The 26,500-nt window shown below is 36.9% G+C and overlaps 2 protein-coding genes across 33 annotated transcripts in view; one reads left to right on the forward strand and one right to left on the reverse strand.

Moving 5' to 3' along the window:
* Positions 1-26,500, reverse strand: part of LOC135226400 (von Willebrand factor A domain-containing protein 5A-like) — a 442,225-nt gene that overhangs the window by 73,690 nt on the left and 342,035 nt on the right. For 14 of the 32 annotated variants that reach the window (XR_010317219.1, XM_064265902.1, XM_064265904.1 and 11 more), the window contains exons 1-5: positions 18,316-18,763; positions 5,857-5,936; positions 5,178-5,296; positions 3,892-3,993; positions 2,012-2,123 (exon numbers count right to left, since the gene is read on the reverse strand). Coding sequence is in view for 31 of the 32 variants with exons in the window: in XM_064265902.1 (XP_064121972.1) it covers positions 2,012-2,123; positions 3,892-3,993; positions 5,178-5,296; positions 5,857-5,929 (406 nt within the window). In the remaining variant the exon portion in view is untranslated. Of the gene's footprint in view, positions 1-2,011; positions 2,124-3,891; positions 3,994-5,177; positions 5,297-5,856; positions 5,937-18,272; positions 18,292-18,315; positions 18,769-19,055; positions 19,195-26,500 lie in introns of those variants that run through there. The other 18 variants (XM_064265916.1, XM_064265919.1, XM_064265913.1 and 15 more) reach the window with 7 other exon arrangements.
* LOC135226174 (von Willebrand factor A domain-containing protein 5A-like) overlaps positions 19,104-26,500 on the forward strand; it is a 67,458-nt gene continuing 60,061 nt past the window's right edge. Inside the window, exons 1-3 of the mRNA XM_064265617.1 lie at positions 19,104-19,243; positions 24,918-24,997; positions 25,124-25,242. Coding sequence (XP_064121687.1) covers positions 24,925-24,997; positions 25,124-25,242 — 192 coding nt within the window. The 5' untranslated portion in view covers positions 19,104-19,243; positions 24,918-24,924. The remainder of the gene's footprint in view (positions 19,244-24,917; positions 24,998-25,123; positions 25,243-26,500) is intronic.

A 26,500-nucleotide genomic window follows, 5' to 3' on the forward strand; every position in this document is an offset into this window, starting at 1 on the left:
TGTTCGATTCCTCAGGTCTTCACAAAACCCTAACTTTATGGATTTCATGAAGTTTGCAGGTAAGAGAGTAGGGGACATTGATCCACAGAACATTTTGTTCTTAGAGTCAGATAAGAGAGAATCTACGCTTCGCCAGTATGATTCAGCAGTTAAGAAATTGTCTTCATTCCTCAGGGAATCAAATATCAAAGTAATGACAATGAACGTGGCTATAACCTTCTTCAGGTCTTTGTTTGAACAAGGCTTGGCAGCTGCAACAATAACAACCACTAAGTCGGCTCTGAAAAAGATTTTTCTTCTCGGGTTCGGTATCAATCTAACCGAGTCTTATTTCACCTCTATCCCAAGGGCATGTGCACGCCTGCGGCCCATTCACAGACCGTCGTCAGTGTCATGGTTTCTTAACGATGTTCTCAGGTTAGCCTCGGAAACAGACAACTTCAAATGTGATTACCTAACCATTTTGCGTAAGTCACTGTTTTTATTGAGTCTGGCTTCAGGTGCCAGGATATCGGAGCTGTCATCTTTATCTAGAGATGAAGCGCATATTGAGTTCCTTTCCTCGGGGGACGTGTTGCTTTCGCCAAATAAAGAATTTCTGGCTAAGAATGAAGACCCCTTGATGAGGTGGTCTCCATGGAAGATTGTTCCGCTTCCGCAGGATCCATCTTTATGTCCTGTTAAAACTCTTAAGGACTATTTATCTAGGACATCTACCTATTCCCAGGGCCCCATTTTCATTAGAAATGATGGTGGTACACTATCTCTAAAGGGCATTAGGCAGCAGATTTTGTATTTTATCAAGAAGGCCAGCCCAGGGTCATTTCCCAAGGTGCATGACATTCGGGCTATAGCAACTTCTGTAAATTTCTTCAAATATATGAACTTCGATGATCTGAAGAAGTATACTGGTTGGAAGTCACCCTTGGTTTTCAAAAAGCATTACCTTAAGTCTTTGGAGGATCTTAAATATCATGCAATAGCTGTAGGGAGACCAGTGTCTCCTGCTACTACACCAATACAGTACCGTCCTTGTGTCATATGAATCTTTTCCATTATGCCAGCCTCATTAACATTTTACCTACCTCAGCAAATGTCTTAGTTGTTAGGATTGGTGTATAGTGTTACGTTTATACAAATTATCAGTAATTATTTTATTATGTGTGTGTTTTGTTGCCACATGTTATTGCTATATGGTATATTTTGTAAATAATAAATTGTATTTTTCCAATTCTAGACTATTTTTTTATTTCTTTAACCCTTCTGAGTTCAATTTAATATTGTATTTCATTTCAGAGGGGTGTAGCTTGGTATTTCTCTGGTACAATTTCACGGAGCGACACGGCTGAGCCCAGAAAAGGGATTTTGACGTAGGAAAAATCTATTTCTGGGCGAGGAAGCCGTGTCGCCCAGTGAAATCCCCCCCTTTTTCCCCCCCCTTGCTGTGCACCAAGCTTCCATGCTATCGATAAGTATGACGTCACAGACTCCTTCAACAGGGTAGCTAGGTGTGACCTATGGGTCGGCTCCCCGTATTTAGGGTCTTTTGATGAGGAAAAGGCTAATTGGAGGGGTTGCTGTGGTAGTGTTTAACACTCGCCCCAGTTTTATACCGACACCTTTTATTTAGGTGAGCGAGTCAGAGACTTCTGACATGTCCAATTTAGCAGTTCTCTGGTATTATAGCAATATTTTACTAGAAATAGTGCTAAAGAGGACACATTTCACTGGGCGACACGGCTTCCTCGCCCAGAAATAGATTTTTCCTACGTCAAAATCCCTTTTTTACTAATACCATTTGAAATTTAATACAAATATCAAGTATGTAAGTAAAGAAATTTAATTCTTTCACAGATAAGTGTACAACACTTCATGTAGAGGAAAATAATTATGTATTGATCAACAAACTAAAATGACATTTTACGTTACAAACTGTACCTGGATCTTTAGACATTGCAAAAACACACATGCAAAAAAAAAAAATAAATAAACTGCAACAGACAAAGCTCACCTTCTGGGAGATTCCCTAAAGCCAAGTGAAATACATCTGCAGTCAGAGCATCCTCCCTGGCTAGAACTGCAGTATGGCCAGACTGGACAGCATCCTTGTAAATTTGTTCAGCCTTAAGGTGTAAAAAAAAAAAAAAAATAAAAAAAAATCAAGAAATGGTGAAGCTCGGAGCCATGTGATATACCCTGTCCTTTGAATACAATCCCCAAAATCAGTGTACATAATTCTCAAGGAAGTTTCCTAAAATTTATAATGTAATAAACAAAACTGCAAAAGTAAGAAGTACATTCAACACTGATTAATTAAAACTGTAACATGCACAACACCTAGTAATAAAAAATTTCGGGAGAAGGCAAAGGATGTTTAGACAAATTTGTATTTAATATGCTCCCTCCCAAACAGTCACTGAAACAATACTTCCAAAAACATCCTTTATAAACATAATATCTGTTAACTTAGAAAAAAGGAAAATTTAAGTGAAATTAATAAATAAAAGTGCTGGAAAATAAAGAAATCTAAGATTATTTTAATTTCATTGGTAAAAAACTTTATTTTTCCTTGTATCATAATGTTTGGGTAAGGCCTGACATACAGAATCAAAGTGCTGCATAACAGCAATAAGAGCGATACCCTGTTGATAAGCGTTACCAATCTTTTATCCCGTTTGCAGAGGCAAACAGGGGCTTGCTTTCAGAGACTCTACAGTCCTAATACTGAATGAGTATTGATTGAAGAGTCTGGGTTAAGTGCATTCCTCTAAAATAGGGAAAGTGGCCTCTAATCAAGAGGTACTATACAGCGAAAATGGTGATATGAGTATTAGATAGATTGCTGTCACATGAAAGCATAAAAAGTTGGCTGGGCTACAGCTAACTGCTTTATGTCGTGAAGTTTGATGCCTTGGTTACCAACTAATCTATTAGTTCCCATCTGTCTGCATGGTCCCTTACACCTCTTACTATCATGTTATAGCACCTCATATTAATGATGACACTTCTTAAAATGTTCATATGAGTTTCTGTTTATTGTAATAATTTCCATTAATCAAGTGATTTTGACTTGACAGCAGTTTACCTACCAAATTAATTTTGACTCCTAAGAGTGGATATATAAATCTTAAGGTGCCCCACAAAAAAAATGACATAAGGTGATGAAGAATAATTCTGTCTGTGGTCTTGATATGGTAATCATCCAGATATCTTGGAAATGAAAGACCTTGGCAATGACAAACAAGTAATGATTATGGTTACAACCACAGTGAAGATTTGTGGAGCTGTAAAAAGATCAAAGTGAACGAAAAGAATTTAGAATATTTTCACTCCAAACAAACAATTCATATTCAAGAAAATGGATGACCATAATAGCATTATGCCCAAACATTTATGGCAACCAGTGAGTCTGCTTTTCTGATGGACTGAAAGGCATTTTACTTTGAAGGGATTCTGTAAGGAAATGGTTGAGGGCAGTGAACCATCAAGGAACAGTGGCTGGAACTCTCACTGAAGTGTGGGAATCCCAGAAAACTGTCATCCACCATTATAAAAACTCTGAGATGACATACGAGAATGTTTCCTTCCATCGTTATGGGATCTACGTAGGTCACCTTAGAAGAATCAAACCACTTATCACACAAAAATCTATAATAAACTTCACGTGAATCTTTTTAAGCTTACTACAGATCAACTGAACATCAACATCATTTAGGAAAATATTGAAATTGAGGAAAAAAAATCAGTATGATGAATTACATCATGTTTCACTGTCCTGTATTGCACTGTTATAATCTGAAGCAAAGAAAAAACAGTATCAGTGAGATTTTACCATCATGTACTGTACTTCTAATGAAAAAGGAAGTATACAGTATTGCTTTAGAATCTTACCTTTTTCTTTTCCATGCACTTTGCTGAGATCTTCCGACCATCAATGACTGCTTCAAACTTGTACACAGCAGCACCTTCATCAACCGGCATCCTGAACTCAAGCTGTCAAAAGAAAGAATTGAAATTAGTTTCTCATCCTCGTGAACTGACAGAATGCAAATAACAAGTGGCAGTCCCCAGCTTAAGACGGGCGTTCCGTTCTTGAGACGCGTCCTAGGCCAAAAATTGCCGAAGCCGGAAAATCGTCAAAAATCCTAAGAAAACCTTACTTTTAAAGCTTTAGGTGTATTAAAAACTATGTAAAATGCATTTTTATTACATTTTTGAATAAAAACCTTCAAATATTGATTATTTTGCATTTTTGGAGTCACATTTTTTCCGCCAGACCGGCACCGTAAGAGGCATAACCTTGGAAATAATTTACAATGAAATAACTGAAAAGCGTTGTAACCTCGGAACGTCGTAAGCCGGGGACTGCCTACAGTGACATAGATAATACTCTAGGTAGCACAGGGATAATCACCAAAGAGCCACCTAGTCTTTCTTTCTATTCTCACCACCCTGACAACTATGCCTTTCCAAGCACTAAGCAGAAGCAAACAGGGGCAGCATTTTGGGGGGAGGGGGGCTGGGGGTCAACTGCCTCCACCAAGACTCAAGTTGGCCCCCCTCAATTAAGCCTCAACTCGGAACCCCCCCTCAACCCTCGAGTCCCAAGAAGTAACAGCATGTTTTCTTTTTAAATATGCAATCATAAATACTAGTGGTTATATGAAATTTCTCAGAAATATGATGTTTCTTGATTCTTGTCTGTCTACTAGTTACAACTGATGATGAGATAAACAAACAGTAATGGGAGTTTATAATTTTTTGTTTTGTTTGTATGGTGTTTTTACGTTTCAAGGAACCAGTGGTTACTCAGCAACAGGACCACCGGCTTTACGTGACTTCTGAACCACGTCGAGAGTGAACTTCTATCATCAGAAATACACATCTCTAACACCTCAATGAAATCCCCGAGAATCGAACTCGCGCCCACCGAGGTGGGAGGTCAAGACCATACCGACCATGCAACTGAGGCTCTTTATATAATTTTTTGCTGAAACTTTGCTCCTGAGACTTCAAAAAATGCGTTAAAAAAGCTGATTTGACTGCTTCCCTCGCCAAACCGTCTTTGCCCCTTCGCCCCCCAAAACAAAAAGTCTCAAATGACGCCCTTGGAGGCAAAATAGCTTTGTACATTATTTGTATGTCACACTGTTTTTAAGCAAGTTTCTTTGTCTTACCTCAAGAGCATTAGTTGTGGCATTGTGATATGTCAGAGATGCCTCTACTCTCGCAACGAATCCGCGAACTGTAACATTGATGTCAACTGCCTTCAGAGTTACCACATGGACCTCACAGGCTGTCAAAGTGAATAAAAATAATTAATTGCCTAAAAAAGTTACCGTATATCAATTTATAAAATGTAACTTTTCTGGCTGATCTGAGATCCTGACATTCAAACATTCAAATTCATTTCTGAAGCTTCTTGTACTTTCTGCTTCAACGTGCATTTGTCGTGAGAATACTACAAATACATACATAATTAAATAGGTATTCGAGATTTACAACCCTATGCGACCAGTTTCAAAGGTAACAAAAATAAGAAGTACTACTATTATCAATACAATTTATTTAGGTTTTATGTATCATTCACATTAATGAAGTACTCTATAAAAAAGAGTACTGTACCTATTACTTTATATCATATTGTACTTGAAATAAGTGTAAAGGCCAACTTACAACACTAACAATTATTTAAGATACAAATGGCCGTTTGGAACGTAACTCGCTTGATCGTGCTTGAACGTAGAGTAGTGTCTGGTATAAATTTCTTTGTATGATAAGTATGAAACATAGATACTAGATACTATATCTATTAACAACACACAAATAAATCCATTATTAAAAGAAAACACTTACGTCTGGACCAATTGTACGTCTCTTCACTTACAACAGCAACTTGCGCTTGGCCAATCAAACCCCAAGGCGCCATCTTTGAACTGAAATGAAACAGAGAAATGAATATTTAAGATATGTAGCACAAGTATGATAAAAAAAAAGGTCTCAAACTAATATATGTAGATCGTTAATGAGGACTGTTTGGCTACTTCCACCCAAAAGGACACATCTGGAGGCTGCAATGAGACATGCCCATAAGAACAATGCCATGCCCAGCCAGTCCCAGAGGATGAAAGTGCTGAGTGTGATAAATATTTTAGAAATAAGGACTATACATGCTGAGAGGCCAAACCTTGTGCCAAGGTTGGTTGTATAAAATTTAGGTGTAACACCAAGCACTGGGGCAGCAAAGGCCATTCAGCGCTTGCTGTATAACTATGAATTATAAGACGTGTTATATCATATAAAGAAGGTTTATTTCTTTGAGATACTTTACTATATTTTGAAGTGGGGCATTTTCTCCCAATAGTTCTTCAAGTGGCATATTATATATGTTGTTGGATCTTCGTTTTCTTTCGAATTTATTGCATTTAGTTAGTAGATGACGGACTGTGACCAGAGTACGACAATGGTCACAGTAAGGGCCTGTCTTTCCTCGCCTTGCAACATCAGGTATTTGAGTGTTAAGTATGTATGTCCTATTCTTAATCTTGTTAATATGACATCTTCCCTTCTTTGACATTGTTGTCTATTCCAAGATTTTACACATGATTTAATATGCTTTAATTTGTTATTTAATTCTAGCCATTCTTTTTCCCATTTTGATTGACAGTATTCATTTATTGTTGTTTTAATGTCATTGTAAGGTATTTGTATTTTTTTGATAGACTCCTTTTTTACTGCCTTTTTGGCTTCTTTATCCACCTCTTCATTACCCTTTATGCCCACATGGGAAGGGACCCAACATAGTTTTATATTTATAGATTTCCGTTTTACTATTATATCTATCCACTCCCTTATTTCTTCAATTACGGGATGAGAAACTGTGTATTGTCTTAGCGCTTCTAAAGCACTGTAAGATTCCGTGTATATTACAAAGGTCTCGTTTGCCTTTCCCACCATAAAGGTATGTTTTATAGCCTCTAATATAGCATTTATCTCTGCAGTGAATATCGAGCATATTTTTGGAATTTTTTTCCCTTATTTTTATATTTTTCGTTACTACAGCATAGCCTACACCCTCCTTCGACTTGGAACCATCTGTATAAATACTAATGTCACGTTTATGTTTTTCCTGGTGTGACAGAAATTCACTCTTTAATTGTGCATCTGTTACCTTCATATTAAATGATTTCTCACAGATTTCTATTTTAGCATGTCTCCACGGAGGTATTTTAGGAGTGGTTATTTTTGATATGCTACTTGTTCCTAATTTTAGATGTTCTATATCAGGTTTTAATCTATTCTCCAATGGTTTAGAGGCTCTTGGTTTATTGTCATAATTATTTGTTATGTTTTTCATATATTTAGTGTTTGGATTATCATTAAGGTTATTTATTTTAGCTATATATTTTAATCCTATTTCTTCTCTTCGTACTTTCAGGGGATCTATTCCTGCTTCTACATACAGACTTTCCACGGGGGAAGTTCTGTAGGCTCCAGTGCATAGTCTAATACCCATGTTATGTATGACATCCAGTTTTGTAAATAGGGTTTTAGAAGCACTACCATATACTTGACATGCATAATCAAGTTTACTTAGATAAATAGCCTTATATACTTTTATCAGAGAGGTTCTATCAGCACCCCAGTCATTATGCGCAATTACTTTTATTATATTTAAGGATTTTCTCACTTTTATCGCCAGTTGTTCTATATGTTCTTTAAATGTAAGTTTTTTATCAAGTATTACACCGAGGAATTTTATCTTATCATCATATTCAATTATATCATTATTTATGAATATACTATGACTTAATTCCTATTTTCTTGATCTTGTAAATCAGACTACTTTTGTTTTTTTGTGGTGAAAATTTACAACCCTTGTTATCGGCCCATTTTTTTTTACCGTATTTATGGCTGCTTGCAATCTGTTGGTTATGTCCAGCGCTTTTTCACCGCTACTATATATGACGAAGTCATCTAGAAAAAGGGATCCTTGGACTCCTGGTGGGATCATTTCCATTATCTCATTTATTGCAAACAATGACACGCTTAGTACACTACCTTGGGGGATTCCTTCCTCCTGGATAAATGATTCAGAGATTTCTGCCCCCACTTTGACTTTTATAGATCTTTCTGATAGGAATTCCCTAATATATTCATATAAATTCCCTCCTATTCCCCATTCTATCAATTTTTTAAAATCCCTCCCCTCCAGGTGGTATCATATGCTTTCTCTAAATCAAAAAATACTCCTATTGTTTGTTTTTTACCAACCATTGCATTTTGTATCTCTCTTGTAATCATTAAGAGGGGATCTGTGGTACTTTTATTTTTTCTGAATCCAAACTGTCTGTTTGACAATAGCTGTTTGTTTTCTAATACCCATATCAATCTGTTATTCACCATTTTTTCAAATATCTTGCTTAGACAACTAGTAAGGGCTATTGGCCTATAGCTGCTTGGTGACTCTGGGTCTTTTCCTGGTTTTAAGCCTGGTATGATTAAAGATTCTTTCCAGGTATTAGGCATGCTGTGAGAACGCCATAATTCATTTAAAATTTCTAATAAAAAGGTTTTGCTTTCATCTGGTAAATTTTTTGTCATTTGACATCTAATATTGTCTTCCCCTGGAGCTGCTGGACTTGCAGGTTTCAGGACATTTTCTAGTTCTTCCATGGTGAAAGGAAGATTATAGTTTTCCTGATTATTAGATTTTATTGGTATTGGGACATAATTTTTAACTGGAATTTCTTTGTATACTTTGAGATACTCGATGTTTTGGCGAAGCATTTACCCAATTCATTTGCTACTAGTTTGGGGTTTGAAATATAGTTGTTTTCTACTTTTAATGTAGGTAATGGTTCTGGCCGATATCTACCCTGCAGTTTATCTATTTTCTTCTAGATTTCTTTGTCTTGAGTTTTAGAATTTATATTATTAATATATTTTTTCCATGAGTTTCTTTTGGCTATCTTGAATATTCTTTTCTGCTTTGTTTTAGCTATCAAATACGCAATTCTATTGGCATCACATTTATGTCTCAGATATCTTCTAAAGTATGTTCTCGTTATCTTCCTTCCTGCTTTACATTCCTCATTCCACCAGGGTACCATTGGTCTAGTCGGATTGCCTGAGGTAACTGGAATAATTTCATTGGCTTTATCATCTATTGTTTTTACTAGATGTTCATAAGCATCTATGTGGTTTGTAAAGTCTGATAGTTTTTTTTTGTTAATCACAGTTTTCTCTTTATATAAATTCCAATTTGCTTCCTCCATTTTCCTCTTCGGTATATGTTATATTAGTATTACTTTTCAACTCAATTTGTATTGGCCAGTGGTCACTCCCAAATAAATTATTATTTACTTTCCAAGTGAAATCTGTGGCAATTTCTGGGGAACATAAAGTGATGTCTATTGCAGAGGTGCTATTATGATAAACATCAAATCTTGTTGGAGAACCATCATTTAAAATAATCAAATTTTTGTTATCTATAAAATCTAGGAGAATATTTCCTCTCCTGTCAGATGATGTACTTCCCCACATGGGATGTTTGGCGTTAAAGTCGCCTACTAATAAGTAAGGTTTTGGTAATTGTTCTATTAGATTTTCTAAATCTTCCACTTGTAATGGTCTATTATTTCTAAGATTATCTATTAAGTGACTTTCTAGAGACGGTTCCATATATATTGAGCATATGGTTATTTTTTTTTTCCAGGAATACTTGAACTGCACATGCCTGTATTACCGAGTTAATCCTAACAGGTTGGCACTTGACTGAAGAATGCGTTGTTTGCAGTTCCTCCTTGGCTGTTGTCATTTAGAATTTGTGTTGATTTCCACACATTATAATTTATGCCAGCATTGAGAACATTGTTACCTATTTTAGTTTCCTGTAAGCAAATGATATTTGCATTACATTCTCTAATTAATGATTTTAAGTTTTCATTATTTGATACGTATCAATATTCCACTGTAAAATAGACATTTTAAGAAGGTTTTGGATTTTGTTTTAATATCTTTATTTGTTTTCCTGAACTTTGTATTTTATTAAAGTTGTATAATTTTGCTGTACTTTGTTCTTCTTTTGGTGGGTGATGTATTTCTGCTATTGTTTTCTTTATTAAGAGTCTCAGATGTTCTTTTTATTAGAGGTGCATTTAAATGGCTTTTGATCTTGGGTTCTATTTCAATACTTTCTTCAATTTTATCTGATATTTTAACTTTCTCTTTTATTTGGGTTTCTTTTTTTAAATTTTTTGTTTGCAAGCATTTTTCGTTGACTTTGTCTTCTCGGTATTCATTTTTTCCCATATAGATTTTTGGTCTTACTGATTGTTTAATTTGTTTTTTGGATTTGGGTGGGGTTGTTTCAAGTAGTCTTTTTTTTGTCTTTTGACTTAACTCTTGTATTTTGCTTGTCCTCCAAATTCATCGTGTCTTCATGCATTTCTGGTTTTGGTAATATATTATATAAATTTGTGTTACTTATATGTTCTGCAGCTTCTGAGCTTGAATTTTGGGCCTTTTTATTTTGAGTATTTTCTGTTTGATTTATACTATATAATTTTGTAGGAATTTGGTTTTGCACCTCTTTATTTACTACCTCTTTATATGTGTTTTTCCTTGCTGGGTCTTGTAAACCTCTTACTTTTAGTTCTATCTTAGCTTCTCTTATTGACATTCCACTTCTTTCTTGTAAGATTTTTAATTCAGTATTGTATAAGTAATATGCGCATTCATTTGATCTTGAGTGGTGATTCTGACCACAATTTATGCAATTTGGGTTTTCACAGTCCCATTTTGTTGTGTAGTTGTAGGATCCACAACATGCGCATCTTAGAGGTTCTCTACAATTTTTACTTGAATGGCCGTATTTACTACATGATTTGCACTGTAGTGGTTTAGGGATATATGGTCTTAAGTCTCTCGTCTGCCCTAATACTTTAATTGTTAAAGGGAGTTCGTTTCCTTCAAATTTCAATTTAGCTATTTGTGTATTTATTTTTGAATTTTTCCTACTTGGGATATCATAGATGTCACAATCTTCAATGTTTTTATATCTTTTCTTAAGCGAGTCCATCAAAATATTTTTATCTATTAATTCATCGTCATTATTTGGCAGGATTATAGTACCACAAATACTATTAAGTTTATTATGCTTGGTGACTTTTATTTTTGTGTTATCTATGTTCGTAATTTGTAAGTAGTTTTCTGATTGGGCTTTAGTAGTGGTTTCCACTATCCATGTATTTTTTTGTGTTTGACGAAATTTCATGTTTTCTGTTGGGTATCTGGTCAGTAAATAATTTTCTAATTTTAAATCTGAAATTTTGTTTTCACTTTCTATTGTCAAAAACCTTGTCCAACTGTCCTTTCCAAAAAGTGATCATTCAAATAAAGCTAGAGAGGGGCTAGGCTGGAATTTTCTTTTGATAAATCTTTTTGGCCTAATAAAAGGCTCCATAGTTGCTATATTTTGGACTGAAGTGTCTAAAAGGGTGTCCTTGTTCGTTTCCAGGGTCAGATGGTTATCTAGTGTCACGGGGTCACATTTTCCATTTTTTCTTTTCATTTTGAAATTACAGAGAAACTAACTGCAAGTCATGGAAAAAACTGGGTCTCCTCTCAAAGACTTCCCCTTCACCAAAGACACATAGCAGAGACCAACTCCCATATGTCCACTCCCTACCCTACCCCGAAGGGATGGCTCTATCATAACATGATTGGCTCAAGTGTAAGCGAAACCCGCTTGATAGGACCGAGGGCATAGCTAGTATGCAATCATCCCCACTCATGTTATTTTAGAGGGCAATCCGGATAAATTGCCGAGAGTCCTACCATGGAGACTATACCTCCCCGGATTCCGTAGGTAAGGACCCACAGGTAGTCCCGCCTTAATAAATATTGATGTAGAATTACATCAATATCCTCAGGGTCCAAACATATTCGAGCGGCGGACCAAACCACTATAGTCCCTGCCATTTGGATCAAGGTAAAGCCTAAGTTCAGAGAACCAGCTCCTACCTAACCTGCACAAGGGTTTTAGTGAAGAGAAGGAGGACAGCTAGGGGGAGCAACTGAGTGATAAAAAGTAAGAGATTGGAAGATGAACAAGTAAGAGAAAAATTGAGACATTTAGATTCAGACTAGGAGATAATTCTCCCAGTTCGAAAGCCCTCTTGCCCGCTACGCAGTTTCAACCATAGGTTGGAAATGCGTAACTCCGTCCAGGCAGTCTCAACTTAATTAAGAGGGCCTTGTGGCAAGGGTAGAAGCAGTAAGAAACCCCAGTGCATCCAACATGACAGGACCTTGCCTCCAGGGAGGTATAGGTATTCTATGTAAATATTTGGGGAATCAAGTCCAGATTAGAATCATTGAAAGAAATAACTAAAAAGGTGGATCCAACAATAGCTACTATGCTTAACAGAAACTCGTGTTCAGGAAAACGAATACTAAATGTGGAAATGACGGGTTAAAGGGTATTGTGTCACTGTGTCACTGTACAAACCAAGTTGAAAGCATAACTCATGCGTCTTATCTGGCTCATCATAAACAACGGCAAAAACAAGATAAGGTTAGGCGTTACATAGGCCCCACAAGGAAAACAAGAGCCAAAATGAACTGCTGATAAGAATGTTCCCCTCAGTAGAAATAGGAAAAGTCCCCACCAACCATGAGGAAGGAGTGACCAAAGGAGGAAGGGCATTGTTGAAACGAATATAAAAAAACTAAACAGAAAATGATTGGAACCTGGACTAGAATTCAAAACATGCAAAGGTTTACCTACGTATTATTGACTGTGTTATGATAAGGGAAAAACATGAAGAAAGGATGCCGACAATCGCAATGAACGGAAATAGAGAACTCCTTACAGGATATCCTCTGAACCAGTGCGCCCTGACAACTGTGCTGTGAGAGTGGTCATGAACCGAAGAATAGTATGTGGGAGAAGCATGTAAAACAAATAGATATAACAAAGGTAAAAGAACGCAAAGACCTACAAACTTTGGTGGACACAGCCAGAGGAAAGGGTCCAATAAAAGTACACCAAATGGCGAACAGATCTGGAAAGAATCTTGACAAAGTGGAAGAAAGCATTTGAACATTACGGACCACGACTATATTTACTACAAGGAAAAGGGAAAATAGTACTACGTATAGAGGTTGAAGAAATTTCAAAGAATACACAAACAACATAAAAAAAAGGGCCATTCATATTGGATGATCTTGAAGATGAAATAGGGAGAGAGCAGCAACAGCAGATGAAATTGCTCTCCTGTGCCAGAAATAGATGTCCATAATGGGAGTGGAAAAAAAATCAGCGGGCCAGTGTGGAAAAAGCAGCAAAAAATAAATAAATAAATAAATAAATAAATAAAAATAAATATAGGTAGTGCCCCGCCCAGGGGTTCCGATCAAAATCCCAAAGCTTAAAATCCCGAATGTCAAAATCCCTAAACTTAAAATCCCGAATGAATTAAAATCCTGAATTATTAAAATCCCGAATCTTAAAATCCCGAATTATCATAATCCCAGTAAATTATCCATTTGTCTTAACCATCTCTTGTACGAGCTTGGGGTAATTACCATTTTAGGCTTCTTGTAACGATGTCTTTTAGTTTAGTCTGTTCCTGTGTTATCATAAAGTCACTTCTCCATTGTGGTCTACAAAATACTAAAAGCGTAAAGCCCATAACAACAATGGAAGAGATCTGTGAAAATGTTCCTTCGCAAAAAGGTTTTAATAAGTTAAATGCACATGGCTATTTGATGGTGAAAGAGAAAAGTTTAAACAATAGATACTACTGGTGTTGTGAAAGTAGGAAACTTCTTAATTGCAAAGGCCGAGCAATAACCATATTTTCAAATGGACAACATATTCTTAAAAAAACTGTAGACCACAACCATTCACCCAAAACTAAAAACACAAAAGATGCCCCATGTCAGATTATACAATCGTGTACAACCACTGCTAACCCGGAAATTGTTCCATGTTTGCCATCAAAAAATGCACTTCGTCAAAAGATTAAAAGAATTCGGCAAGCTCATCATCTTCCAGAACCAAAGACTATTATTGATATAGAAGTTCCTCTGGTGCTGCAAAAAACATTAAATGCTGAATTGTTTTTAGTGAAGGATTCGACTCTAGAAGGAGAGAGACTTCTAATGTTTACCACTGAAGCTAGAGTAGAGAAACTAGCACATGCTTCAATGTGGATCATGGACGGAACCTTCAAAACTGTCCCCACAATTTTTTATCAACTTTACACAATTCATGCCCCTGTTTGCTCAGATACCTCCAGAACATATCCGCTAGTATATATTCTAATGACACGAAAAATTGAGTCACTTTATAAACGGTTATTTGAAGATTTGGTAGACTTTGCAGACGAGAATGGATTGTGTTTAAACCTTCGAATCATAATGACAGATGAAGAGTTAAGTGTAATCAAAGCCACAAAAAGTGAATTTGAAGCGGTTACCAATAAAGTTTGTTTTTTCCACTTTGGCCAGTGCATTTGGAGCAGACTTCAGTCAAGTGGATTGGCTATACGATATGGTAACGACGAAAATTTCAAGTCTAAAACTACGTCCTTTGTTTGCATTAGCATTCCTTCCATCTGCTGAAATACCAGGAGCTTTCGATGAACTGAAACTGCATCTGCCTGATGAAGTTCATGAAGTTGTCGATTGGTTTGAAAATAATTATGTGCATGGCAGAATAAGAAAATATCTGCGCAACGGTGTAGCTGTTTGATCGCCTCCATTGTTTCCACCAAATTTGTGGTCTCTGTATGAATGCTTCCAAAGTGGATTTCCTCGTACCCAGAACAATGTCGAAGCATGGCACAGGCGATGGGAAAATTTAGTAGGCAATGCGCATGTCGGTGTTTATCGCATAATTGGTGAGTTTTAAAAAGAGCAGCAGCACGTAATGAATGAATGTGAACGCATTCTGCGAGGCGAGTCTTGTCCAAAAAGAAAAAAAATGTGTTATCCGTCGTGAAGAAAGGATACAAAATATAGTTAACGATCGTGAAAACCGACCAGATCGTATGAACTATCTTCGGGCTATTGCTCATAATCTTTCATTTTAAAATATTTCCATATTCTAGTTTTAAATGTTTTAATGTATTCTCAATGATTCAAATACTGTTTTGTAAAGGTGTTGAAATAAAGGTATTTCTTCTTTTTCTTTTTTGTTTTAAATTTCCCCACAAAGTTAATCCTTTAATGATGTCGGACAAATCCCTGGTTTCCTTGCATATGGGACAATTACTGGTAATTTCAGACAAACGAATATATGAGAGAGAGGAGAGAGAGAGAGAGAGAGCGAGAGCTGGCAATGGCCTCAAAAAAATAAAATAAATAAGTCACATATGCAGTAAAATACTGAATAGAGATAGAGAGAGAGAGACGAGAGAGAAGAAGAGAGAGAGAGAGAGAGAGAGAGAGAGAGAGAGAGCTGGCAATGGCCTACAAAAAAAATAAAATAAAATAAAGCCATATTCAGTAAAATACTGAATAAGAAGATAGAACGAATAACAAATACTAAGTAAATTTGTACAGGGTGTGTAAGGGGTATGTAATTGAAATTATAAAATATACTGTAAATCACCTAGATAGATAGGGAATTACACAAAAAAGAGAGAGAAAAGAAAGAAAGAATGAAAAAGAGAGAAAAAAACTTAAGGAATGGAGAATGGCTATAGTTTTCGGGATTCTGATCTTTCGGGAATCTTAATTTCGGGATTCTGATAATTCAGGATTTTAATACATTCAGGATTTTAAGTTTCGGGATTTTGACTTTCAGGAATTTAAGATTCGGGATTATGAACCAAACCCCCCGCCCAGACAAGGAATAAATAACAAAATAATCAAGAATATGGGTACAGAAATGAGAGCCTGGCACTCCTAATAGGAGACACTGCATGCAGAGTTAAACATGCCGGACGAATGGGAAGAAATGGAAACATTATTGCTGCAAAAAAAAAAAAAAAAAAAAAAGGCAGCAAACTAGGATTGGAAAACAAAAGAAGGGTATTCATTGCTAGCATCACACGCATTGAAGTGATTGGCACATGCTAGGCACCCAACGTAGTACCTGGCTACGGTTCGCAGATGCCTATAAATGCTTTGATAAACTAGACATGGAGGACAGCATCAAAGGCGACGGAAAATGATGGGGTGGAGAGATGCACTGTAGATGCGAAAGATGAAAGGAAACGTTAAGTTAGTAATATGATGTCCTGCAGTAGAAGCAGAGATCATTGAAATAACGGAAATTGTGAGACAAGGAGCAACATATGGCCCAAAGCTATGCAGCATAGTGGCAGACAGAGTAAATGAGATAAGCAGGAGTATGGTAACACTCATAGGAAATACAGAGAGTCTCTAATATTTGTCGATGATCTCATGTCCCCCACCAGCAGGAGAGAATCAACAGAAACGGCACTCGGCAGCTTCCGCAGCCTAAAACAGCTCAAGAAATTTACATTCAGTACCAAACCAAGTAAGTTCGCAGAGCTCGTAATGGATAAAAGAGCGAGGAAAACAGATATTGACAGATGAACAGAGTAAGAAAAAAAATGACCCAATTAGTGATGAAGAAGAATGCTTATACCTATAAGAGAATGGTACTATAGTACCACACTAAATGGCTCAAAGGAAGTAAGCTTCAAAGAGAGAAATCAAAAGGGAGAGGACCCACCAGGATAAATGAGAAAATAAGGGGACGTTGAAGAAGTGAGGAAAAAGATTTATGAAACAGCAGTGGTACCAACATTATTTGCTAACACAGACACATAACGTAACATCAAGGAAAACGAGTTGAATGAACTAAAGAAAATGCATTATAGGATCCTCCAAGGAATGTATGAACAACCAAAGGGAGCACCATATTGGATTATATCGGAGTCCGGGCATATGGCCCGTAATAAGGTATGAAAAAAAAATCATGCTGTTTCATTAGCGTAATAAACTCGGAGGGGAAAAGATTAATTAAAGAAATACCAGAAGATCAACTAAAAGCCTCTTAAGGACAATGCCGGACAAAAAGCATGGCAGAAATGTGTAATAAATACAACGGATGTAAGAAATTAGAAAATAAAAAAAAGCACCGGAAAAGGAAAAAAAAAAAAAAGGGGGGGGGGGAAAAAAAAGGAAAATTAAGCACGAGACTGAAAATACCTTGGAAGAAATGAGGAAACAAATGAATAAGCCGAGGTTCATAGCAAGGCATAATCTCCATACTGTCCCACCAATATCTGAAAATGTTCACTATATGGAGCTCTACATATGTGCCAAATTTCAGATTTTTATCACAAAATGACAATTGCTTGACTGACCCCTTACTGAAAAAAAAAACTCCGGGGAAAATGAGTACTACATCATATAACTTTAAACAAACGATGCGTGCATAATAATGAAAGTCAGGCTGACTAAATAATATGTTGAACTTGTGATATCTGAAGCGTAGAGGACAGCGCCTATTCGTTCGTAAAACTCTACAGAAAATAAAAGAACAGGACATTACTTTAGAGACCCTGAAATTTCCCAACAGTAAATCGGTGGAATACATAATAAGAAAAGTGAAATAAAAGTATGGGTGTTTAAAGGTAAAGTAGAAATGAATTGGTAAAATTCCGTAAAAATTAGTAACATTTCTCTCTTTAACATATCTTAACTTTTCAGAGTTCTTGTTGCAGTAAGCAATTAAAATAAACAGTTTGAGGAACCATTGAACATGGTGAAGCTAAATACAATTATAATTCAGTACTATAAAACGAAGTTAAATAGTTTTGCACCTAACACGAACAGTGTAGTGTGCCCGCAACTGTGCTCATACGATTAGTACTAGTAGTAGTAGTATGGTGGATTTTCCTTTGGATCTGACCCGTCTCGTCTTCTTGGGTTACCGTTAATGAATGTTCCCTCTAAAATAACTGATACCTTGTATCAATACTGGAGTCATAACATAAGAAATAAGCAATGCTTTCGCTATCAAAACAAATATTTGTTTATCAGTGAGCCTGGATGGTCTAGGCCTGCGTTCGATGGAATCCGTGATACACTAAACACATGACAACGACAGAATAGCGTATGCAATCTGTGGTTGCAAACGACTATTGTTACTCCATTCCGCACTTTTGACCTTACTGGTGAGTACATATACAGTGCACTAACATTTCACTACAGCCTACTGCAATAATTCTAAGTTGATAAAAGGTGAATCACTTAAACACCACTAACATAATACTACTCACATTCTTCATAAGCACTAATATAAGGCCTTTTTTTTTCACTTACCCTGGCGGATACTGTCCACACAATAACAAGCACTGATCACACCACCGTAAACGAAACTCTTGTCTCGCCCTCTCAAAGATGACGAAACTGGTCTTGTCTCTTGAAGCGACCGCAGAAGATAAACACCCAATGTGAACTTCTACGTCTGGCAACTGTACTCGAAAATGCAACTCGACTCTTGTTCATTATTTTGGATTTTGCCACAAGATAACGTCGCAGCTTCAAGTTGCTTAACGTGACGCAATAGCCTTGACATTACGCTCATTTCTGAAGCGAAACACTGCAATGTCACACTGCATCTTATCGCTCTTAGATTTTCTATTAAGTTTTACTGTTCGTAAAAATTGCAAGTAAAATGAATAGTAAGATAGAAGTCTTGTAACGTCAATTATTTCCGCACAACGAAACCACACATGCAGGCAACGGAGGGAGGGCCAGCATCGTTGCCAGCTTAGTGGAACTTGACACATACGCCGATGCCTTTACAAAATGTTTTCATGAATTCTAGATGTCATAGTAATGCAATAATGATTAAATTGCTCCAATATTTATGTGTATATATTATATTACAAATAGAGTCGCTAAATTCACTTACTTCCACGGTTTTGTGTAAGTCTTATCCCAAGTTTGGAGGGTAAACACAAACCAATTGGCAACAATGACCTGGGCCTGGCAACTGGCAAGCAAAAGTACCGCTGTCAGACGTACATAAGTAGTCACATAAAACGCGTTACCCTTACCGCCCTCTTATTCTCGGTTCCACGGTCTTCTTGTATCACTCAGATTCAGTCTGCCGCTATTCCACTTATACAGTTGCAAAATAGTTGACAAGTCGTGAGAATTTATCTGCACCGAAGATTAAGTGTTGACAGTTTCGTCTTCGGTAGTGTGATTAGTGTTTGCCATTGTGTTGACACTATCTACCAATGTAAGTATTGTCAGCTAAGAACCTAATGTTGCCTGTGACTAATGTCAACACCTCAAATAACTAGTGTTGTTAAGTTAAATCCAGAATATTTGGTGTTGCCTAATGATTCGAAACATGGTGCATTTTGGTGAAATGTAAGTTCATGGACTACCCGAGTGTAGAACTGGATAACAAAATCAGATAATCAACTCTGTCAAAATAAATTAATGGTCTTCAGTAAGTACAGATTTCATACGCGTTGTATTCTATCATACGTTTAGTGTATAACGGAACATCATCGATGTGGCTGGTTCTTAACCCAAGTATGGGTAATCCAATTTCATCGATAACAAGCATTATAGCAAAATCGTCGCGTATTTATTTTATCAGGAATTCGGTATTGCCGGAGCGTATCAGATTCGAGTGGATTTATTCGTTTATCGGTAACCATGGAGATAAGAAGGCTCGCTCACCCCCCCCCCCCCCCCCTGCCCGTTTATCACTCGGTAGCATCGGATCCCGATGGCCCCTTCACCATTCGTTATATGCGGAAGGGAAAGCAACGATTTTCCCGGATGCCATGAAATGTCATTCATTCAGAATCTTTGGAAGAAATGCGATTGTTTAATTGGTAAATACTTAATACTGACGTCATATCCAGAAGGCATAGTCGCTGATGGGTATAAAGTGTGAGAACTGTTAGATGCAGAAATCATTGTACATTTGCAAGAAACCGTCATTCACTCTTCAAAACATATTCACATGACTCAGGTTATTAAATATAAAAGAATTGGTGAGAAATGAAGGAAAGTATGCAATGTTACCTAAGATAATTTTAAAATATCAATGCACATTAAGATGAAAGGAGAAAGATGTTTGTGAACATAACAGAAGTGTCGTTATTTTATTTTTACATTAATGCTATTTATAGATCCAGCTTGGTTTATTTTCGAAGTAGACATCTGCACTTTGCTTGCATGCAGTGTAACTCGGCATTTAATCAGTATATCCGCTAAGTTAGTTGTAAATGAACAGGGGAGCCATTTCTAGGGGGAAACCATGACGACGACTACTACTGATTCTAGGAAACCCATGAAGAAGGGATCATAGGAGGACCCCCATGACATCACGAACGTGAACCAACGCCCTTTTGGTCAGCTGATTTACCCCCCTGACTTAAAAAATCTATCAGCTGTTCTATTGGAAGCATTGAAAGTACATGTAATGCGGCGCCTGCCTGTTCAGTATCAATATCCAGAGAATACCATGTCTGTTCACTTCGAGTCGAAAAAAGAAAGAAAAAAAAACGCCCCGTTGTGCGTATGACGTCAGGCGGGAGGCAGTCACGCGCGCAAGTTAACTCGGTGAATCAAAGTCACTGAAGGAGCTTTCGATACAATATAATTTTTGAATGTTTTTTTAACCGTTTTTCCAGCTGGCGCTAAGATTATCCTATTGCTAAGACCGAAGGTTTGTTTAGCTATGAAAAATACAAATTGATTTAAAAATTTGTCCTTTTTGCTGTGTTTGGTTGTTTTCCCATGAGGAGTAAAAGAAAACGACACTAGGTTCTTGCAGTTTGCCCAAAAGGGCGAAGATAAGAAGAAAATGGGTTCACCTGTGCAAGAGAGAAGACCCAATAAACACTACTAAGGAAGCTCCAGTGTGAGTCTACATTTTGAGAAGTGCTTTCAAATGAGAGCAAAGAATAGAAAACTTTTGTATCAGTTTCAAAGGGGCCTCGTTGTGTCTTCAAACTATTATGCTATGTTGAAGATGGATGTATGATATTTAGGGCCAAACCCCAGGCACTGGGGTTAAGAAGGCCTTCAGCGAATGGTGAAGAAGTATGATATTTCATAAATTCTGTCGCGAATTTTAGCGACTTTCAAAAATTCGTTTAAACCCAAATGTTATGGGACGGACAGCCTAACATCGAAGAAGAAAAATCTACAAACAGGAGGGTGAAGATGGAACGAGAATTGTCTTTTACAATGATGTTATTATCAAACTAAACGGTGATAAAGTTAACAATATGAGGGAAATTGATACATACAGCTTACTCAAACATAAACAAGAAAATTAATGTACATATGATCGCACACGCAGCAATAAGAACTGCTACACTAAATTCACTTTGCAAATTTGGAAAAATTGCCAAAAATGTTTCTCATTAGAATGCAACATTGATCTGAATATGCCGCTGAATGGCTAAGCAACAGGTATGTAGCTCTTTAAAATGACTGCCCAACGGATGGAAACTTGTATGAATAAATACCTGATATTGCCCCAATCATGATACTAGGTTCTCTAGATTCTACCTCTTTGATAAGTGCATGACTTTGGGTAATGTCTCGGACAAATGAAATGTGATCCTATTATATAAGTAAATTCCCCATCAAAGCATAAATATGAAAGAAAACGGAGCATTCTCTCCCTGTGACGTCATCAAGTGTGTGCATGGGTTGACATTGTATTCTTTGGAGTTTGGATATTTTTCAGTATATGGCTGTACGAAAAGGAAGCGTAGTAGTTGTACATCATTGTTACATATACAGATGAATTTGTAGTATTTAAACTAAAGCAATGTTTAAAGTGTGAAGCCTAGACGCATTAGAAAGTACCAGTCAAAATTATATAAATTCTCTAAAGAGTTGAGAAGCTCTGATTTTTTCATCAGATGATGTCACTGATGTCTGCATGACCTGTGAAAGGTCTTCAGAATGCATGCAGCATATCCTGTGAAAGGTGTACAGAATGTATTGTGTCATCAGAGGGAAAGCTTTCCAGACTAACTTATAATGAACTATTGAGATATGTTTTAGAAACAGTTAATAAAGCTTGTATTCATCATATAAAAGACTTTGGGCCACAGGAAAATCACCTTGTATGTTTAATGAAGGTTATTACAGAGAAATAGATGTCATTCTGCAGAGTTAAAGTCGTCAAGAATACATATAACGATACTGCTCACAGGAATGTAGAATTTAGATCATACAGTGCTATTCATCTTGGGTGGACGAGACTTGAGTAAGAGGACGTGGACAGCTGTCTTTGGGGTGGATATATGGGTGGACGATAGGTTGGTATCTCAGGTGACATATTCCCTAATAAAGTTGAATCTTTTGTTCCTTTTGTACTGTCACTTAACTTAAATTATTGTCAAATAGAATAATTATAAATTTGCATGTTACTGATTGAATTTATATGAAATTTCATCTGTCTCTCATGTGATTATACATTAATCTACGTTTAATTGATGTGAATAATATACATGCCATAAATTGTAATGCCTAATGGGAGTTCAACTGCTGTTTCTTACATACATATTTGTGGCATGGATATGTAAATCATATGTATATTTTTTGTCAGAACCATGCTAGATTAGTGAAACAAATCTTTGAAATAACCACTTTTAGTAAATCACGACTACAGGGCTGACATCAATATGAATTCAAGCACTTATTTAGAATATAGTATATGTGATGGCATGTCACTGTACTCTTAAAAGGCATCTAATTATTAAATTTTTGTTTTATTATGAGCATTGTCAGACCATACACAATAAAAAACAATCTTACTATCATTTCTCCTGGAAAATTTTTGCTATATATTGATACAATATTTCTTTGGATATTGAAAAATAGATCTACTTTAAATTTATAAGAAAATACCATGTACTTTTCGTGATTTTTTATTTTTCGTCTAATATTAAAAAACAAGTGGTAAATTCCCTTAGCTCAGGCTAGGAGACCGCAATGATTTGGTCTATGTGTACGAAACTTATGCTGGCATCAACTCGGCTGAAATACGTATTGTCATGCGAATATCAGCTGCAAATCAAGCAGACTGGCATTATGATACTAGCATGTACCAAAACGAATTATCTTTATCGTGGTCACTCAAGGACAGAGAGAGAGAGAGAGATTACACACAATGTGGCCTTCTTTTATTTCAGTGTCACTCACTGCAGATTTTTTAAAAAGTATTCTGTTACATAATACACTGCGGGAATTGATGAAGTTCTTTTGTCCAACATCACTGTAGACCTTTTCTTCAGAGAAACTGTACTCAGCTTTATACAATTGTACGACAGGGCTGTTCGAGGGAATCTTTTATGTGATTATAAAACCTCAATCAGAAAGCAACTGCTGAGAAGGTTTACATCAGGAATTTGAGAGTGACTTGTGAGTTCCATCCACATAAATGATGGTTCCATTCTTAACCCTACAGTCAATAAGGACATTTACAGCAGTGCTATTTACCTGAATGTCCATTGCTCAAGTGAAGAACATAATTTGCATACCCTTTCCTGAAGAGCTGTGGATTGAGTAAAGGGGTTTTTATTTAAATATGCAAGCGTCGAAAGTATACACATTTGATATCTCAGGTATAACCCCCTCCACCCACTCACAAGTGACACTGACGCTTGGCAAGTATACTTTACCTGTCGTTTGAACACGTTAGATCTAAAGCGAGGGGAGGTTCCTTCGTGGACTGAGAGCCAGTTACCAAATTCAGTATTATAATGGTGTGAATGTTAATATTTTAGCACTTAATAATTCTTGTATGTTTTTTCCCATCTGTTGTGACCCCGGTTCAGCTGCAACATTTGCACCATGGTCCACTGAAATCTGGCTGTAGAAAAAAAAAAAAAAACTGTAAGGCCCCCTCTTTTCCTTGTGAACCGAAGCATGGGCTTATTTTGCATCAGATGGTTAATCTAAAGCAGAAAATATAATATTATGCCTGAACAGTCTGGAATTTGTATGAACTGGATCAGCGAATGGTGAAGTTGATGGAGTATGAGGCTGAACTCCAGTGAAACGATTTTCCACCCCATCCTCCCCTTCAGGTGAATGGGACTTTGCTGAATGAGTCTGAAGCTTTAATTATTGCTGTAACTTTAGACTCGCATCTTACTTTTGAGAAACGTCCAATCAAAGTTTCGGCAAATGCCGCACCAGAGTTAAATATTGTTCGTAAGGCCTCTTATATTTAGAAGTGACGAAATCAATGCTACCTGTTTTATGTTATTTGTCCTTGTTGACTGAGTACCGTACTCTGGATTGGATGCCTGCTCCTGCTAGTGCAAACCACTCTATCTCTTAGATAGAGTGGTTTGCGGTGGTAGTTTTCTCTTTTCTAATATTAGCAGTTATGACTTGGACCATCACCAGATGGTCTCTTGTTCGTCAATTTTCCCCAAGTTGTATTTCAACAGCGACCTTTCACATTCACGGTTGATCCCTCGTTGCCTCTTCCTGCTGAGAGCAACCAGGTTTGCTGAACTGCAGAGCCACGAAGCAGCAAATGTGCCTCGCTGTCGAAAGTCTAGGCTCCATGATCCTTTATTCCTCTCACTGTTGGACTGTGGAGCAGCAAAAGCCTCCCTGTGGCTGTCGTGCAATTGGAATTTCTAAGTGCATTACTACCCTAATATAAATCGTCTTGTATTTTAATAATTTACTTACATTATTTATTGGTTTATTTGCTAATTTGTTTTTCTAATAACTGATCTGTTCCTTCTATATTTCTTACCATTTGTTACTTCTTCCGAATGAACACCGTATTCTTTGGAAGCTTGAATTTCAAGCCAATGGCCCCTCTGCACTTTTACCATATGAATAGGGTACATTTTCTGAATACTAATAATAGTAGTGTATTAAGTATTCATTTCTTTATTTCATTTCAGTTCAAAGATGACTCCTTGGGGTTTAATTGGGCGAGTTCAAGTTGCTGAGGAATCTCAACATATCGACTTTGGTTATTACGGTAAGGGTTTTCTTTTAATATTTTACCATTTGTGTGATTTATCAATAGATAAATCTAGTACTATCTGTGTTACTTGCATATCCTGTATGGAAGTAGGTATTTATTTATTTTTATTCACTTTGACAGCCCGTGAAGTCCATGTGGTAACTCTGAAGGCAGTTGACATCAATGTTACAGTACGTGGATTTGCTGCGAGAGTAGAGGCATCTCTGACATACCACAATGCCACAGATAATGCTCTTGAGGTAAGACAAAGAAACTTGTTTAAAACCGTGTCATACAGTGTACAAAGCTGTTTTGCTTCTGCTTAGTGCTTAGAAAGGCATAGTTGTCAGGGTGGTGAGAATAGAAAGAAAGACAACTGGCTCTTTGGTGAATATCCCAGTGCTACCAATTGTCTATACCAATGCATCTGTAGTCCCCTTTCTTAGGATTTTTAGCAGATACTGCTTATATTTTTTGTTTTGTTGTTCTTCACCCTACATTGCAGGAGAATGTTAGCATGGTACTAACAGTGATTTCACTTTAGTAGTGGAATTATACATATAACTAGATTATTGGAGTGGTTTAGTACACCCAGATTGACTTCTGCTTAGGGCACTTGGGACTAAAGCAATCCAGACATGGAAATTAAGTTAAAACCAAATTATGAAAAAATACATGTCCAGAAGTACTACATCTAGCAGCACTAACCCAGCAAGTTTGAGAAGGTTTTTAAAACTAAGTAGCATCTAAAACTAAGTACATAGACATTATAGTAATATAAATGAATATGAATATTATAAGAAAAATCTTACACTGTACGTAACTATGTAGTGTATGCGCACATGCTAGGAATATCAAATGCGTTTATCTCTTTTTGGTAGTAAATTTGATAGTAGTTTCATCTTTAATGCCATGAAAATAAAAATAATAACAGTATAGAGTAAAATAAAAGTAAAAAAAGGGAAGCAGCGAGTGTGTTATAGGGTTAAATGTGCGTGATACGTACCTCAGTTGTTTGTTTGTTTGTTTGTATGGTGTTTTTACATTGCATGGAACCAGTGGTTATTCAGCAACGGGCCCAACGGCTTTACGTGACTTCCTAACCCCTCAGTGGAATACCCGAGAATCGAACTCGCGGCCACCGAGGTGGTAGGCCAACACCATACCGATCACACCACTGAGGTGCTTTGTACCTCAGTTGTTCTCTCTGTACCGCATCTCTTCTTTTCTTTTTTGCTTTGCAGGAAAAGAATAAACATAAAAAGCAAAACAAAAAAGCAAAACACACTGTAATGAATTCATATGCATTCCTACCCCCTTCCCAGCCGGAAACTAGTCCTCTACTCCACCCTCCTTCCAAAACAACCACTCTCAGGGTGAGTTCTTGTCAATAGCCTTACTTCTGCATCCCTCCCATGGTGCCCAGCTATCTGACCCCCCCAACCCTTTGGAAACTTCTCTTGGTCTCCCACACAACCTAACCTAAGTAGTAGTCTCTTCATGAGTGCAAGCAGTGTT

Source organism: Macrobrachium nipponense, chromosome 14 (assembly GCF_015104395.2).
Source record: "Macrobrachium nipponense isolate FS-2020 chromosome 14, ASM1510439v2, whole genome shotgun sequence".
Lineage (NCBI taxonomy): Eukaryota > Metazoa > Arthropoda > Malacostraca > Decapoda > Palaemonidae > Macrobrachium > Macrobrachium nipponense.